The sequence below is a fragment of the Pezoporus occidentalis genome, unplaced genomic scaffold (genome assembly GCF_034315485.1).
Source record: "Pezoporus occidentalis ecotype Australia unplaced genomic scaffold, CSIRO_AGI_Poc_V1 ctg400, whole genome shotgun sequence".
In the NCBI taxonomy this organism is placed as follows: domain Eukaryota; kingdom Metazoa; phylum Chordata; class Aves; order Psittaciformes; family Psittacidae; genus Pezoporus; species Pezoporus occidentalis.
Window position 1 is genome coordinate 167,674 of NW_026915726.1, and position 16,845 is coordinate 184,518.

The window sequence follows — 16,845 nt, forward strand, 5'->3', positions numbered from 1 at the left end:
ACACACAGAACTAAGAGCAGGCCAGAACTCAGAAGGGCTGTTGAGCTGCACAAGCATTTACTGCTCAGTAGACGGACCCACAGCTCAGGGAAGGACATCAGCTTGTACTTGAGACTTGCATGTCACTGCTGCTGGACTGCTGCCACTGTCCTCAGAAGCATATGGCTGCTGAGAAGCCACAGGCTCTGTGAAGCAGGGCTATGAGCATGGGTGATGCTGCACTCTCATAGGTTCCTGTTTCATAGGATCGTAGAATCACAGACTGGTCTGGGTTGGAAACTAGTTCCAACCCCCTGCCATGGGCGGGGATTCCTTCCCTTAGGCTAGGTTTCTCCAAGCCCTATCCAACCAGCAGTATTCCTGAGGAATTCAGATTAAATTTCTATTAGATATTACGTTAGATATTATTGGATAGGATTTAAATGAGCTCTTAGGCAGAAGCTCTTCCCTGTGAGGGTGCTGAGGCGCTGGCACAGGGTGCCCAGAGAAGCTGTGGCTGCCCCATCCCTAGCAGTGTTCAAGGCCAGGTTGGACACAGGGGCTTGGAGCAAGCTGCTCTAGTGGAAGGGGTCCCTGCCTGTGACAGGGGGTTGGGACTGGATGAATTCTAATGTTCTTTCCAACCCAAACCATTCCATCATTCTATGAATTGGGCTTCAGCATCACTTCCTCTGCACTCCACAGTTTGGTGGTAGAGGCCCAAAGAAGGTTCCTGTCCCTATGCTAGCAGACACACTCAGACTTCCTTGCTCAGCCCTGTCAGCCTCAGCCTTGATTTTAGCCAGCCTAGCATTTGCTTCACCTTGGGCAAAGAGATTAAAAACATCTCCTCTCTTGTTGATGGAGTGAGACACAGTGGAGGAGCTGGTTTCGGTTCTGGATCTCTCTGCCTTGACACACACCTTGGAGCACACTCGTGCTCCACTGCAAAATGCTGTCACTGGGAAGTAGAGAAGTAAAGTGCACAATGGCATTTGAAAATGATTGTTGTCATCTTTGCTTTTAGCTTTGATTGCAAAAGCAAAATCTGGCCTAGCAAAGAGCAGCCAGCGAGTTAAAGGCAGGACATGGACGCAGCATCCCCAGGCTGGTTCTTGCCCACAAAAAATACCAGGGGTCAAAGGAATATCTCTTATTTCACCCAGTACAGAGAGAACAACTGGTAAGAGTTAAGTTAATCTTCAAATTCACCTCTCTTCTCCTTGTAGTGCCATAGAAATAAAATTCACTGCAATCATAAATATTGCTAAGCATCAGGCAATTGTTCTCCAGCTTGGAGACGCTGCTGTGCTGGGATTTTGCAGGTTTTAGGGAGGAAAAGTTCAGCTTCTGTGCAGAAGTTCCCCAGCCCATCACTGTGTTGGGGCTGGTTTGTAATGCCATTGGGAAATGCTTAGGCACAGCCTGGCAGGGTGGGCAGCACCCGCCACCCATCAGAGGCCAGCACGATCCCTACAGAAGGTCTCTGTGCAGGGCTTGTATGGTCTTGAGCCTCTGTGTGTGTCAAGGGAGTTATTTGGTGATCAGGCTTCAAAAGGAGCAAATATCCTCTTTCTTCCCTGGGTTTTACCAGCGACCAACTGCTCTGCAAAATACTTGCAACAAAAGTCACTGAGCTCCCATATCTCATCATATTTAAACCTTGAATTACTCCTTGTCCAAGAAACAATAGGAAAAAACCTAAAAGTAGCCCCAGAACTAGCACAGATTTCTGATTAGTAGCAACAATCCCTATGAACATCATGCCCCAAACCTGCAGACAACTAGCAAAACATCCCCAGACGCCCCAAGACAGGAGCTGCAAAGGGACTTTGTTTTTCAAAAGGAGTGGATGATGTCGTCCCCACAACGTCAGTCTGCCTCCCAAAGTAACTAGCTGGGAGCATGTACCATATATATGCACTGAGCCCTTCCATTCCTTTTAAAAACAGCTCATCCTAAAGGAAAACCCCTTTTCCTTACAGGCTGTAGGGGTTACAGTCTGCCCCTGCTACAAATAGTTGGCTGTTCACTCGTGCACAGGGTTATAGGTGCTGCTGAATAAAAAACCTAGATATGCAAAAGAACAAGCATTATTGCCCTCCTTATAGGGTATAATCTTCCCTTTAAAGGAAAACTGGGTATGAAAAGACCCTCTGCAAGTATTATTAGCCATTTGTCTCCCTACCTCTTGGCTTGATAATCCTGGAGCCTCAGTCTGCCCTCACTCTTATCTCAATCTCTTGGATGGGAATGGGCAAATAGTCAAAAAATTGATTTCAACATGTCCCTCCCTCACTTCTTTTACACATGGGATCCAATGACTCTGCAACCAGGCTGCACCTTCCAAGGTTTGGCAAGGTGCATGGCAGAAGCACAAGGCAGAGAAGAGGAAAGTGGTTTCAAAATGAGAACAGGTAGGATCCTCCTCCCCCTCCTCAGGGCTGCCCAGTGCTGTGTGCTCTGGGAGCAGCAATTTCACATCCAGGGAGGTAAAAATGGCCAGTCATTTCCCCTCCTTGTCTACTGTGGGATCTTCCATTTATTTCTACCCTAATCCCTCATCTTTCCTTCCAGAAGCTCTCCTGAGTGCTTTGAGGGCACCTCACAAAACACGACGGTGTCTGAAAAGAAGTGGGGGAACAAACAGCACCCCCCATCCCACTCACATCATCTTTGAAGGACATCAAGGCAAACCCCATTCTTCTACAAAGAGTGAAGAGGACTTCCAGTCACCCACAGGGACAGGGCCCTTGTGAAAGCTGAATTTTCCCTGGGAGCCCCAGGCAGGAGCACAGGTTTGGCGGGAGGTCTGCCAGCTCCACGGCATGAGCATGTGAGGATGACTCTGGCCACACTGCCTCCACAGCAGCCATCACCCTGGAGGCTTCCCTGGACAGCCCCATCCCCTCCAGAAGACATGCTGCTGTGATGCCAAGCTGTGCCCTTTAGAAGGTCACAGACTTCAGGTACAGGCCTGGATGGCATTCATTTGGCTTGCAACATCACGTCACAGCTTTAAAATGTTTTCTCCATCACTGCCACATGCTATGTGTACACAGCAAACATTTCTTTCACCTCCGTTTTCCAGTGAGATGAATGCCACTGGGTTTATCATCCTTTACCACAGCTAATCTCACTGCAGGGACAAGAAAGAGGGGGACAGACATTTCAAGACTATTTCATCTGCTGGTTTGGGGCACTGAGTTCAGAGCAGCAGGACCTACAGAATGTGCATGAGCTGAGGAGGGGCCAGGGTAGATGTTCGGGAAGGTGGAAGAACTTGCAGCAGACACCCAGGTATTGCACGTGAACCGTGGTGCCTGTTAAGCAGTTTTGTGACTATCCTAGAACACATACACCAAATTACTGACCAGTTTAAGCACCAAAATGGTCTCCTCATGGCTTTTGCACCACCACCTCTCCCACACTCATGTCAAAGCCCCATGAGGAGTGCATCAAGCAGGGTAACCCCCTGCACCACCCCAAGGTCCCATTCACACATATCAAAGCATGGAATACCACTGCAGCCAGTCTGTGCCATGGGGAGAGTGACTGAGTCCCAGCCATTATGAAGCAAAGTGCATGGAGGAGAAGGAGAGACTGGACTTGAGCAAGGGAAAGGAAAGGTTTAGAAAGATGGGATTTGCTGAATCAAGCTTGCAAATGGAGTCCAAGCTGATACCTTTGGCTCCAGTATCCGGACACTGTAGGAAATATGTAGGAAATGGCTGGGAGGATGCAGCAGAGATGGATCCTGGCCCTTTTGCACCTGAGACGTGAGATCCAGCAGCCTCCACTGGGCAGGTACAAGTCCCCACTCCTGCTCGTGGTTCCTTGCAGTTGTGTAGGTCTCCTCACACCCTGCTGTGGCCTCTCCCAGCAGCACAGTGATGGCCCTTGAGCAAGGAGAGTGCTGAAATACCAGTTTCCAGCTAAGCCTCATGATGGCAGCTCTTTGAGCTGACTCACGTGGGAGAGCCGACGGGTGACTAATACCCTGCACAGCTGTAAAGGAAACCCTTGCCTAAAATGAAGATCTATGCCCTGCATGTACTGGAATTTCATAACAACCCACAAAACCCCCACATTTGTCACTTGAACTTACTTCTATAGCTTTAAACCTGAAACCACCTTTCGATCACAGTCTGCCTCAGCAAAACCTATCTTCTGATACCAACCTGGCAGCTGTTTAAGGCTGGAAATACCTGTGATATGATCACATTAGCCATCCGCATGGTGAGGGCTGGCCCCGCTCATGGCTGCTTCTGGGAACAGCTAGATCCGAACTTGTCCCCACACCTCCTGCTACCGCCAGCAGCACTTGCAAAGACAGCCAGCACTGCAGGCCACAGCTCATCAATTCCCATGTCCAGCATGTGGCAGAGATACAATTTTACTGTCTATGGCTCAGAGTGGTGGAAAGACCATGTGGTCTCAAGGAAGACACAGGACAGCAGGGTGCTGGCCAGGCAGGCTTAACCATGGTCCCCATGTGCACTCAAGCACATTCCTTCCAGCAATCAGAATCCCAGACTGGTTTGTATTGGAAGGCACCTTAAAGCTCTTCCAGCTCCAACTCCTGCCACGGGCAGGGACCCCTTCCAGTAGAGCAGCTTGCTCCAAGCCTCTGTGTCCAACCTGCCCTTCAACACTGCCAGGGATGGGGCAGCCACAGCTTCTCTGGGCACCCTGTGCCAGCACCTCAGCACCCTCACAGGGAAGAGCTTCTGCCTAAAAGCCCACCTCAATCTCCCCTCTGGCAGGTTGAAACCATTCCCCTTGTGCTGTCCCTACATCCCTTGTCCAGAGCCCCTCTCCGGGTTTCCTGCAGCCCCTTTAGGCACTGGAGCTGCTCTCAGGTCTCCCCTTCGGGAGCCTTCTCTTCTCCAGGCTGACCCAGCCCAGCTCTCTCAGCCTGGCTCCAGAGCAGAGATGCATAATAATGATTTATTCTTTTTCTTGGAAATAGGTTGCATGAAGCATGAGCACTCAAGGTAAAACCTGGGCAGAATGGTGTGGAAGAAGGCTCAGCTTTCCTTCAGCTGGAGGCAATCCTGGGCAAGCATGCACATATCCCATCTTTCCAGGGAAAAAGCCTTCTCCAGCTTCCAGGGATATCAAGATTGCAGGGCTGATCATAGGAAATCTATAAGTAGTATGTCCTGGGTTCAGCAGTAGCAGTCATTTTTCTCCTTCTTGGTAGCTGGTGCAGTGCAGTGTTTTGACTTTCAGCCTGGGAACAGAGCTGATAGCGATGTTTTGGTTTGGCCAAGGATTTTGTGAGCCTCATGCTCTGCCAGGGAGGAGGGAAAGCCAGGAGGAAGCAGAGACAGGACACCTGATCCAAGCTAGCCAAAGAGGTATTCCATACCACAGCACGTCATGCCCAGGATGTAACTGAGAGCTCCCCAGAAGGGCTGGTAGACTGCGGGGTTGGAGGAGGTATCGGTCAGAGCTTGGTCTGGCTGGAGGGGGTGAGTTATCAGTCAGCTGGTGCTGAGCTGTTGTATTCTCTTCTCTTGTTGTTTCCTTTATCATTGTTATTATTGGTGGTAGCAGTAGGGATTTGCGTTATACCTTAGTTACTAAGCTGTTCTTATCTCAGCCCGTGGGAGTTGCATTCTTTTCAATTCTCCTCTCCGTCCCTCCAGGAGTAGGGGAGGGAAAGAAGTGGGGGGAGTGAGTGAACAAGTTGCCTGACTGGGTTTAAACCATGACATAGTACCTGCAGTTCCTGTGGTAACAGGTTTTTGTGTAAGTTCTCAAAGCACTTTAGAAATAGCCTGGTTGCACCACACTCATGTGGAAGGGGGAAAGAGCTGCACATGCAGAGCAGGGTAGGAGGCAGAAGATGCAGCAAGGGACTTCTCAAATAAAGAGGTGAAGTTACATCAGGGAAACAAAACTACACAGCAGTAGAATATCAGTCTGTGCCAAAAGATTAACTGGATCTAACATTAACTATTCCTTTTTTTCTTCAATAGTGTAATAGCATCCAAATATTGGAATTTAATGGCACTCATCTAGCTCTCACATGACAGCCTTTCTGCTGCATAGTTGATTAATTATGCAAGAAGGGACCAGATGCGGAGGTGTATTAATGCAAAACATTCCCTCCTGCCCTACTCTCACCCTCTTCCAGAGCAGAAGTAGACTTTGAATTGCACTTCCCCACTTTAATATTTAAAATTTTCTATGCTGGCAGCACAACCAGCTGACCCTTTGACACGCTCTAAGAGTACAGCTCCCATCAGTGATATGGGAGCAAGTGCTAAAAATCTAGGCTAAATTTGGGTTTTGGGGTTTTAACAACCAAGGCAGGGATTCTCACCAGCATCTGTCTGGCCAAAATTTGCATCCTCCTGAACTGTGCTGCTCCACTCAACCTAATACATGCATGAGCCTTGCTGACTCAGTGACTTGCCCAGCCTTCCGGGCCCACAGATTCAGTGTTCCCAAAATATGCTTAACTTCTCATCAGCACCTTTCCAAATGCACCAAGACCACCATAAACAACCTCTTTAATTAGGCTTGCTTCTTCTCACCTCCCCACAGACTATGTCAAGCTCTAGCCTGGAAGAACAGGGACATTCACTGACAAACCAATGTAAAAAGGTCACAGCTCAAAAGTCATTAATTTAGCTCACCCACGCGGAGGAAAGGAGTATTTCATTTATTCCAGCCTGACTCAGCCTTTCAACATATTTTTTATTTTCCTGGCACCAAACTTCATGGTCTCTCTGCAGATCTTCCCACTTGTCTCCACTAGCAGAACAGACACTCAGCTTGAACCAGAGCCAAGTTTTCATCAGAGCAGATACCTAATGTTTCTTCTTCCAACACCCAGTTGAGGGAAGATTTTTAAAAACTTCCTGAGTTTGTGGTGATTGTTGGCATGAGCTCCACAGTGAGTGGTGCTGGGTGAGAGACCTGGAAACTTTGTGCAATCTGTTTTCTAGGATCATATGTCTGGGGAAATTTTAAATCCGTCTGGGAGACATTTTAAACTAAAATAGAGTACAGAGAGCTTTCTTCAGCATCTTACAGTTGGACTGATGTGATTCAGGAAACCTGATTTGAACTCATCTAATTCACAAACCAAGACTTATTAGGCTCCTACTGGGCTGTAATATTTTCTCTCTTCATGCTTTCCTTCTCCAACCACCTCTTGCTACAAAAAACAAACCCAAACAGCTCAACCAGCCTTAAAATGCTGGGAGGACATGAAAGCTGAAAATCATATATAGGAGAGCAGTATCTGGAAAACACTGGTCAGGGAGTTCAAGAGAATTAAGGCTGCTAGTGGCAGCTGCGAAGAGGAATGAAGCCAGGCAAGGTTTGATTGTCACCCATAAAGCAGCTTCTGAACTTCTGTTCGACAAATGTCAGTGCAAACTGGAGGGACTCGCCTCATCTTGGAGGAACCACAAGACTAGACCTCACGTGGGACACTTCCTGCTCCAGAATATACAGACAGGCCTAATTCTGCTCAGAGGAGCAACAGCTCTTGCAGCACTGCTGGAGCACACCTGGGAGGAGCTTCATGGTGCCTGAGGAACAACTGCTCCACTTTGCCAGGGAGGAGAGTTACCAGGTGGAGCACAGCACCTTAGAGTGTTCAGACCTAACAGAGCAGAACGATCCAGGCACCTCAGCACACTTAAAACAAACAATAAAAAAGATTAAATTATTGATTGCTTCTAATTAGAGAAACACTTTAGATGCAGTAACTACACTGCATCCCTTAACTACTTCTATCAGGTTGCAACCATCTGGATAAAGTGTTAAGCAGCTGCCTTACCAGTTTACAATAGGAGTAGCAAAATGGTGTTTGACAAAAGATTTTAACATCTTATTTTTCATTTCACAAAGTCAGTCAAGAGAAACCAAGTGACTAATGTCAGCAATGAGTAGCCAAGAACAAAATCCAAGTGACTTTGCTGTTTAATTCTCCCTCTCTCCATCCAAAGCTACTAAATCACCATTAAGTTTGCCCATTCACACAGAAGTGCACAAACACATTAAGTTTTGAGCAGATTTCTCTTTAGTTCACAGTCTCAGCAAAACAAATCTGCATTCAAGAGTCATTTCACAATATATTAATCAAACATTTTCAAAATAATTATTTCTTTTTTACATAACCATTTCTTTACATCACTGCAATAGCAATTCTAGAAAAGTCAGTGTACAGACAGTAGCAATTTGATTAATCAGCTAGACTCAAACAAAATGAGGGGTGGACCTTTTTTTTTCTCTCCAAGCAGGTTGCATGCAGCAGGTCTCAGCAGCTCCCCTAGCGCACAATCTTTCTTCACACTTGCTGGGAAGGATTTTCTCTCTTAGCTGTCAGAAGACAGTCAAGTCTGGTTTGTGCAAAGCTTTGCATAATGCAAAGTTTCACAACCTGGATTCTGATCAGTCTTGCAGAGGTTCTGCACACTGGAGTCATTGCTAATGAGACTGATGAATCAATGCTACAGAAAGGAAAGGCATGAACCCTCCCTCAGTCTAATGAGCCCATGTTCAAGTTTCCAGGCAGTATTTTCAAAGCTGATGCAGGAACACTAACAACACTAAAGAGCATTCAAAAAAGCAGCTCAGCTGTACCCAACAGCTTGTCCCAGTGATCTGTGTATTCTCTCAAGACCTTCCAAGGCAGAAGAAATTATTTTCTCCCCATTAGGTATTAATTCACCAGTTAAATCACAGCCGTAAGATACTTCACTGGCCAAAACGTGTAACGTGTATTACATCAAAGAAAAATTAAAGAGAATATTCAGAACTTGATCTCAAGTCCACAAATCTAAATGGATAAATAAAGACGTGAGAAAATTAGTGTTCTCATATGATCTATAACTAGTTAGCTACTCATCAACCCTGTAAGGAGTATTATGCTTTCTTAAGAATGGAAGCTTGTCAGCATCATCACACACAGTGCACAGCAGGAGAATGTGGAGGGCTACCAGATTATCTGCTACAATTGCAAAGAACCCAAGGAAGTTTAACAGTTATCTGAAAAAAGCAATAGGTGTCCATTGCCTTTGAGATGACAAAGATTCCGTTTGAAACCCTTTCTCAGTAGTAGAGGGGAAAGTTCGATATGATACTCTTTAGAGGAATGTCCACATATGCTCTTGGCTGCACACTAAGGTATATTCAAGACACCCCCACCCCCAAACTTTGTTTCCATGTTATGGGCACTTTAATCATCAGTTTGGAGCAGCTGCTCACTCTAAAGAGGTATAATTTAAGAATAAAAAGAAACCGACATAAGGGAAAAAGATGAAAAGAACCTCCAGTTCTAGTGATGTGGTGCAGAGGGAGAAGGGAATACTGCAGTAGAACAGCAAACCCTCAGAGCTCTACAAGAGAACCCAGGCTGCCGAAATCTCTCCCCTTCCTCTGCAGGTATCTACCACTAAAGTCCATGAAAACTGTGTGCCTTGGTGGAGGCTCCTCAGTGCTATGGACTATGCCCCAAGATTCTGCCAAAATGGGAAGTAAGAAAGCAATGAGTTTTGGAGAAGTTCTGTGCTAGCTTATTGGTTTTTCTTGTCCTCTGGTGGAAAGTATGGAGGAGGGGGTGGCTGGTCCTGAAATAAAGACAATAAAAGAACATCAATTCATGACTAAGAAAAACAAAAGCAACCCCAACCACCCTGCAAAAAAACCAACCAAAAACACTGAAATGAATTCAGACAAACTTTTCTGTGTCACTGAGAAAAAGAACAGCTAAGTGCACATTTACCTCACACTGCAAACCCAGGATGACACAGGAACTCACCGGAGGCATGTAGACATTATGTGGGTTGACTGGGCTGTAGTAAGCACTGGCAGTGGCTTCGGCAGCCTTCGCTTCAGCTGTCACAGAAAGAGAAGTTACAGATTTAGTGACACACACAGAACTTCTACACTGAAAAAAAACCTCCACATATTCCTGGCCAGAAAGTGTTACTAACAAAGCACTATTTGACCAACACTTGAGTTGCAAAATAGCTACAACAAACAAGATGACTGAGCACTATCTCTTCCAGTTGCCACAGGATTTTCAAGTGCAAAATGAAGCAGACCAAGATTTCATTTGGAAATGTCACCTGGGAGTAGCCTTGTAGTTAATAAATAAATGCTAACAGCAGTTTTGCCTGAATAGACAACACCTCTTAAAAAGGCAGTTAACAAACCTCCTTCTTGGATGTAAAAACACAAGAGAAAACAAAAATCAGCAGAAGTTTATAGCAGCTCAGGGACTCATTCTTTAAAGGTGATTTATGAAGGTAATCCAGGTTGTCTATTTCTGCAGAATACAGAAAACCTGTACAACCATCTTGATCAGTGCCACTTCCCAAATAATAGTTCATAGGTGATTGGTTGTTTATTCAACCCAAAGAGAGACAAATACCATTACCTGTAAGAGATCTATGACTGCGTCCAACCACAAAAAGCTCTCTTCCCCCCTCCTCCACAAACCTTTTAAGACCACACTTGAAGTCATTTTGATAAACCACAAAGAGTGAAAATGAGACTGTTATTTCCCCAGCTTCTCTCCATCATCTATTCCTCTGTTCCATATTGTTTAAACAGAAGTAATAAAGTTAGAGTGAAATGGGAGAAGGTGGAGTATCACCAAAGCCTGCTTTGCTAACTAAAATGGACTACAAACACGTTTCACCAGCAAGATTACCACAGCAGGATAATCATAAACTGTATTTTTTCTGTTTCAACAAGAAAAAAACAGCTGCGAAATATCTGCTAATAATATCTACCCTGGAGAGAATCAGGCTGGCCTCCAGACTGAGGTGGAGATTAGGGGAGCTCCTTAATCCCTCTTCTAAATATTTTTAACTTCTAAGTGCAGTTTCTACATTCTATGTTCCCCAAGAGATAACAGACAACGAACAATGTCTATTTCATAGGTAACAAAATGTTGTGAGCTAATTCATCTGAACATGCTTCTTACCTGCAGGAGTGGTGGGCAGGTCTGGCCCACTCACAGGAGGTTCCATGGGCCCGGGGTATGGCGGAGGTGGAAACTGCATGTAACCCATGTCTCCATCCACCACAGGAGGGCCAGGATAAAACTCTGTCAGGAAAAAAGTAACACAGCAAACACTTCACTCCTTTGGGAGGGTCACAGCACACAGCCAAAACAAGCCAGAGGAAAATACAGTCAAGCTCAGAAACAAAAGTGGCACAAAGCATCAGATCAAATAAAAGCAAATCCAATTTGATTATGTAAAATCAGTGTTTCTTCTCTTTTTTACCTATTTTAACTGTTGCTAACTAGAATAATCCCTATCTTCAACTCCCAGACTTACCAGGAGGAGGTGGGGGGTATGGATAGCCCCCATTAGCTGCAGCTGGTGCAAAAGCATAGGATCCATTCGGCATACAGGAATAGCCATAAGCTCCATTGGGTATTTCACCTCTGGAAACTGGAAAAGTAAAGATAAGCTGACCTCATCAAAACATCAAGCCTGCAACAAACACAGGCCAAGAACTCCAAGAAAATTAGAGTCCTTATCTGAAAAAATAGCTCCATCCCAGTAACTCTGCTGTTCATTGGATGCAAAAAAAAAATTATTTTAATCTATTATGTAATTATTTTTTAAAGCAAGCAGGTTCCAGATGCAGCTTGAAACTTGCATCAATTTGAATCCAACCTGAAATCACCCTTGCTATAGAATGAAGGCAAGGCCTTCTGAAACCACTGAACTCTCTGGCACTACTGCCAGGCTCCTGTACCTTGTGATGCCACCTGCAGCATCCGCTGGCCAAACTCGATTGCGCCTCCAGCTGAGAAAGTCATCTTGAACATAGCAGATCCTTCCCAGCCACCTGCAGGGAAGAAAGACAGAATTCAGAAGCAAGAAGCCATTTTGATGCTATTTAGCTTCTAAGCTTTACCTACAGACACCCTGTACGCAATTCTTTAAAGAGTTTATCCAAAAACTGAAGGAAAAGATGCAGATAAAATGGTAGAATTACCCTATTGGAAAAATTCACATTGGGGTATTTTCAGGTCAAGAGATACCTGAAGAAGAGACATCAAGGAGGGAGATCTTCAGAAGCTTTCTAAAGTTGTGCCTGTTACCACACTAGCTGTCAACAGACCAAGCTATCAGGAGTGCTGGATTTGCTCTAGCTTTGTAGAAGATTAGTGCTGAAGACAGGGATTTTCTTAATCCTGTTTGCTAAAAAGCCTTTGCAACTACACCTAACTGTTGGCTATAAATTAGTTTGGGTCTTTGAGTGCCCAGTGCAGAAAAGAGATTAATGAAAAACATGCTCCACATAAATCCATTAGAGTCCTCAATTTCAAGTCAGGATAATAATAACAATAAAAAATAAATAATAACATCTCATATTACAGACTAAAAAAGAAAATCAAGCACAGCCCAGAGTCCCAACAAAGCATCAAAACAGAAGCTGTGTCAGTGCTGAAGCAGGGACATGTAGACTCAAGAGCCCTTTGAGGTAAACCAGACTCTTACAGCTGTTAAAGCAACATCCTCATTAAAAAAGACAGCCTTTTGGGAAAATTCACAAAGATTTAGCTAAAGTCGTTTGCCTTTCACACAGCTTACAGTGTTTGTCATTACTGCTCAGGCTTCCTCTCATGCTGGATGGTCCCACTTTGCTCCTTTACAGAAGCTACAATGCTGATTTCAGGATTACAGACTGAAGGCTCTTAAGAACTCCGATTTCAGCGCTCAACCAATAGACTAAATCAAGCTGGAGATAAAAAGAGTTTAGTGCACTATGTGTCTTTGGTAAAAAGGGGAGCATAAAGCAGTGATTAAAAAAAAATCGTGTTGAAGATATCTACCACAAACTTCTCATTGAACACACTATGAAACCACCCCTGGAAGATTCCTTGGTGTCAAGACAGTCCATTCCCTTCCAAGTATCATTTTTACTGCTAAGATACACTACAGCGATTGTGTGCCTTTCCCCAAATTGCACAAAAAAACTGATGATGGGGAACAGTGCTCCTGAAAACCCAAACAAACCCAGAAAGGGTCATGAGCCTTCGGCACAAGAGGACCCGGATTCAGAATTATCAGGTAACTCCACTGAGCAATGCAGAATGACATCCTCACTCCTGCTGACTCTGCTCTGATGTTTACTCAGTGAGATCACCTGGCTGATTAAAGTCATGCAAAAGCACAGAGGGCAGGAGTGAGATTAGTTGCAGAACGCATCTGGTCACTGTAATTGTGCAGGGAGCAGACAAGGAGAATATTTTTGGCTGCTAATTTCAAAGACGAGACACATTCTAGCAGCACTGTAAAAACCCATTTGGCCAGTATCCAGCTTCAGTTACACTGCTACTTTCTCATGAACTGTGCAGTTGAACTAAGACACAACTTACATCTGTGCTGTACATACCTCCTGCTTCTGCTTTCACTGTGCCCTTGATATAATTTGCTCCAAAGACAGGCTGCTTAATTTCACAATCTTTCAGCAAATAAAAGGGCATCACAAAAGACTGCATAGCATCCTTTCCCTTCGACACAAAGATAATCTAAAAAGAAAACATTACAAAGGGTATTTAAAACAAACAGGAAACACAGGCCTGATTCATTATGCGAAGTGACTTTTTGCTGGATTGAAACTCCCTCCTACATCTCTAGTTGTGCAAACCAAAAGCTACACAGAACAGTCACAAGGGTAAACTGCAGCCTCAAGAAATAAAGCGTTCCAGGAAGGCTACACTTGCTTAGATAATACTCTTCCCAGCTTCCAGAGAACTTTCTGCTGCACACAGCTATGATCTAGTAGCTGCGCTCTTGCATTCAGCATTTCCAGACCACTGCTAATTTCCAATCTCAAAGACGCCTGATGGACTAAACAGCTGCCTTTATAAGAATTAACCAGATTTATTACCTTTTGACAAATAGATAGGCTGTACAATGAATTCATAATGCTCCCCAGGGGGAGAGGATGAGCCATAATTCAAGGGGTAGTAGACTATCCTGACTTTCACGCACCGAGGACATTTAAATACAGAATTGCAAAGAGCCCCTATCTCCTTACACAAGACAAAGTCTTTTACTACTTACTCGGTAGGGAGTCAAGAAAACACTCCCTTTCTTGGTCCCTTTGAACGCATCTGGCATAGGTTCAATATCACTGAAGGTAATTTCTACATGATCATAGGTCATCAAAACACTACAAACAAGATGAGAGAAGCAACACAGTGTTAACAGTGTTATAGCTCAAGTCAGAAGTACAACACACGTGTAGGTGTTTACTGACCTACCAAAACTGCCTTTAACCTCAGCCTAGTGCTCAGCAGACAAAAATCAGAAATCACTCTGGCTTGCATTTTCTTGGTGGTTCTTTTTTGGCAGTAGCAACTTATGCAGTACCTGCTGCTTGTTCTCAGCCTTGTGCTCCCTCCTCAGTGTGCTGGCACAGCTACCATTGTCTGCATAGCCAGGCAGTGAACCCAACTAACTGAACTGATCAAAATATCAAGGCATATATATAATTTTAAGTTGCATTGCATTTCTGCTGGATCAGTTCTCTAATTTGGTTCACCACAAGTAACACAACAGAGGAAGGACTGCTGAAGCAGGAACTGCTTGGGATGCCTTGCGAAACACAGCTATCAAAGGTCTAACCACAGCTTAAGCATCTCTGTCACAGAAACAGGATGGAAAGGAACTCCCCCTTTACGCCACTAGCCTTTATTAACCCATGCTGTCTGCACTGACTCCTTCATTCTCAATTCAAAACTGATCTTATTAAAACCAGTGCAATACCCTTGCACAGATACAGCTGGTAACTTGTATTACGTAACAGCATCCACATTAGGGACTCTAATCCCTAAAGGCAGAGAAACCTCCACCACCTTTTCCTTTGGCAGCTTACGTGCTACCATCCTCAGTCACTTGCCCTTTCCTTCTGCCAGCCAGTAGCTGTCCTTCCAGCTCTGGAAAGGCACAGGGGCCAGCAGCATTGCTTGGGCTACAGCACATCAGCTGAATCAACCACCACAAGCAGCATAGGCTGCCACATGAGAGGTAACCCTGATCCAAGGCAGGCTGACAACTTGGAACAGTAATACACAGTTGTTTGTTTTAGTGAATGCAAATTTAAGCCCCAGAGTTGATCTTGCTAAATTCTTCAAGGAACGGTCACATCCCGAACTGAAGTCAGGCACAGAATTCCTGTACCAATGTTTAAGTGGCCCTATGGAAAGCCACCCTGAAAACTGAAGTACTCCTTTGCCTAAGAAGCAGGTGACTGCCACGTCAGAAACAGAGCACGCCGGCAGACACAAATGGTGAGGGCAGCCAGGCAGACAAAGGCAGCTCTGTGGAGGCTTTCTGTTTCCATGGTTATATCCTAGCGCCTTTTCCCAACAGCGCGGCTCCTTCCTGCACACACGGAGGGGGCGTGTGTGCAAAGAAACCCAAGCGGGCAGCTCCTGAATAGCGGCACACTGCGTCGAGACAGGAGAAGATTGGGCCCTAGCCGGAATCACCTGGCTGGGGGGATGAGCTCTGCCAGCCCTTTCCGAGCACTCAGAGAGAGGCTGGGACAATAGGAGGAGGCAGGAGGAGGCGTCAGCAGCAGGCAGGCCGCAGAGGGGAGCAGTCTAAGTGGGAAAAGCCCACGACAGAAGCCCAGCAGAGTCTCCGCCAGGGAGTCCCAGGGGCAAGGAGATATGTACAGCCCCTACGCTCGCAAGGAGAAGAAGGAAGGACGACCCACGCCGGCACCGAGAGGGTTAAACCAACCCCTTCCTTATATACCCCCATCCCCCTCCTCTCCCCACACAACCGCGCCTCCTGAAGAGAGTAAGCAGCACCCTGCTATCCCCCGGCCGGAGGCGGGGAGCAGGGGATGGCACCTCACTTCTCGCTGTTGTTAACGATGACGCCACCGCCCTCCGAGTGGTTCCTGTTCAGCGCCATGTCCTCCTCTTCCTCCTCCCCCGGCGAGCAGCTCGCTCTGCACCCGCGCCGAACGTGGCGGGTGGGCCGGCCGGGCCGGGCCGCGCGATGCATGCTGGGAGCTGTAGTCCGGTGGCGGCCGCCACGGCGGTGTCCGCTGCCGCTCTGCTGGTGCCCCAGCACTGCCCGCTCCCGGGCCAGAGCCCGGCGCAGCAAGGGAAGCACCTCCCTCCCCAGCCTGGCCGCCCCTGAGGGCACCCGCAGCCTTCGGACCCTTCTCCCGCCACGATTTATGATCAATATTAATTTACCGAACGCAACCCAGTTTAGGTTTTAAACTAGCTCAGTTTTCTAATACAGAAGAGGAGGGGTGATCCAAAGAGCCAGTCTCCCTTTTGGAAGAGCTCTCTAACATATTTACAAACCCCATTAATCATTGAGTATGTGTCCTGCTGACCGTATATAACAAAGTGGTTTCAGTTACTTGGAACTCGCCTGAACTTGGAAGCTCGCACTTTTCCTGGGATTTCTGCCCTCCAGGTGCTCTGGCACAGCAGCGCTTTGCGGGTGGGAGTTCACAGAGCATCCCGACAGTGATCACACTGACATTTTGTTTTAAAACGCTGTCTTTTGCTGCTGTTTGCACCTCATTTTTTATCCTGAACACATTTCCTGGCCAGCTCACCAGAGAATAAAACCTTTTCCCTAGGAGGCTGTCCGGTTTTGTTTGTAGGAAGGAGCTGTTCACACATCTCATGCAACCGCAAGTGATTTTAACACTCTTTGGTAGGATCTCCCAGGGAAAAGCCCCAAATTAAGTGAAGCGGAGACAAAAATGGACTTCCAGAACTTGGCTGGGCAGAATCCAAACGTTTGGTAGAGTTTAATAAAAATCATCCCACATACATGGTGGTACTGCGCATAAAATGAAGCTTAGCCCCTTAAACAGCAAAGATGT

General features: G+C 46.1%; 2 protein-coding genes across 3 annotated transcripts in view; one reads left to right on the forward strand and one right to left on the reverse strand.

The window, feature by feature from the left end:
• Nucleotides 1-942: 942 nt before the first annotated feature.
• Nucleotides 943-16,845, forward strand: part of LOC134171488 (choline transporter-like protein 5-A) — a 71,276-nt gene continuing 55,373 nt past the window's right edge. Inside the window, exon 1 of the transcript XR_009967648.1 lies at nucleotides 943-955. The gene's annotated coding sequence lies outside the window, so the exon portion shown is untranslated. The remainder of the gene's footprint in view (nucleotides 956-16,845) is intronic.
• WBP2 (WW domain binding protein 2) lies at nucleotides 7,909-16,006 on the reverse strand. 2 transcript variants are annotated; one of them, XM_062633746.1, is made up of 8 exons: nucleotides 15,850-16,006; nucleotides 14,046-14,154; nucleotides 13,372-13,507; nucleotides 11,725-11,817; nucleotides 11,298-11,414; nucleotides 10,940-11,062; nucleotides 9,767-9,843; nucleotides 7,909-9,575 (listed from the first exon to the last, which is right to left on the reverse strand). In XM_062633746.1, exons 1-8 carry the CDS (start codon nucleotides 15,999-16,001, stop codon nucleotides 9,522-9,524), a joined length of 861 nt encoding a protein of 286 aa, XP_062489730.1. In that variant the 5' UTR covers nucleotides 16,002-16,006; the 3' UTR covers nucleotides 7,909-9,521. The 2 variants fall into 2 exon arrangements, with proteins under 2 accessions (XP_062489730.1, XP_062489732.1); XM_062633748.1 differs by having other exon boundaries at nucleotides 15,845-15,983.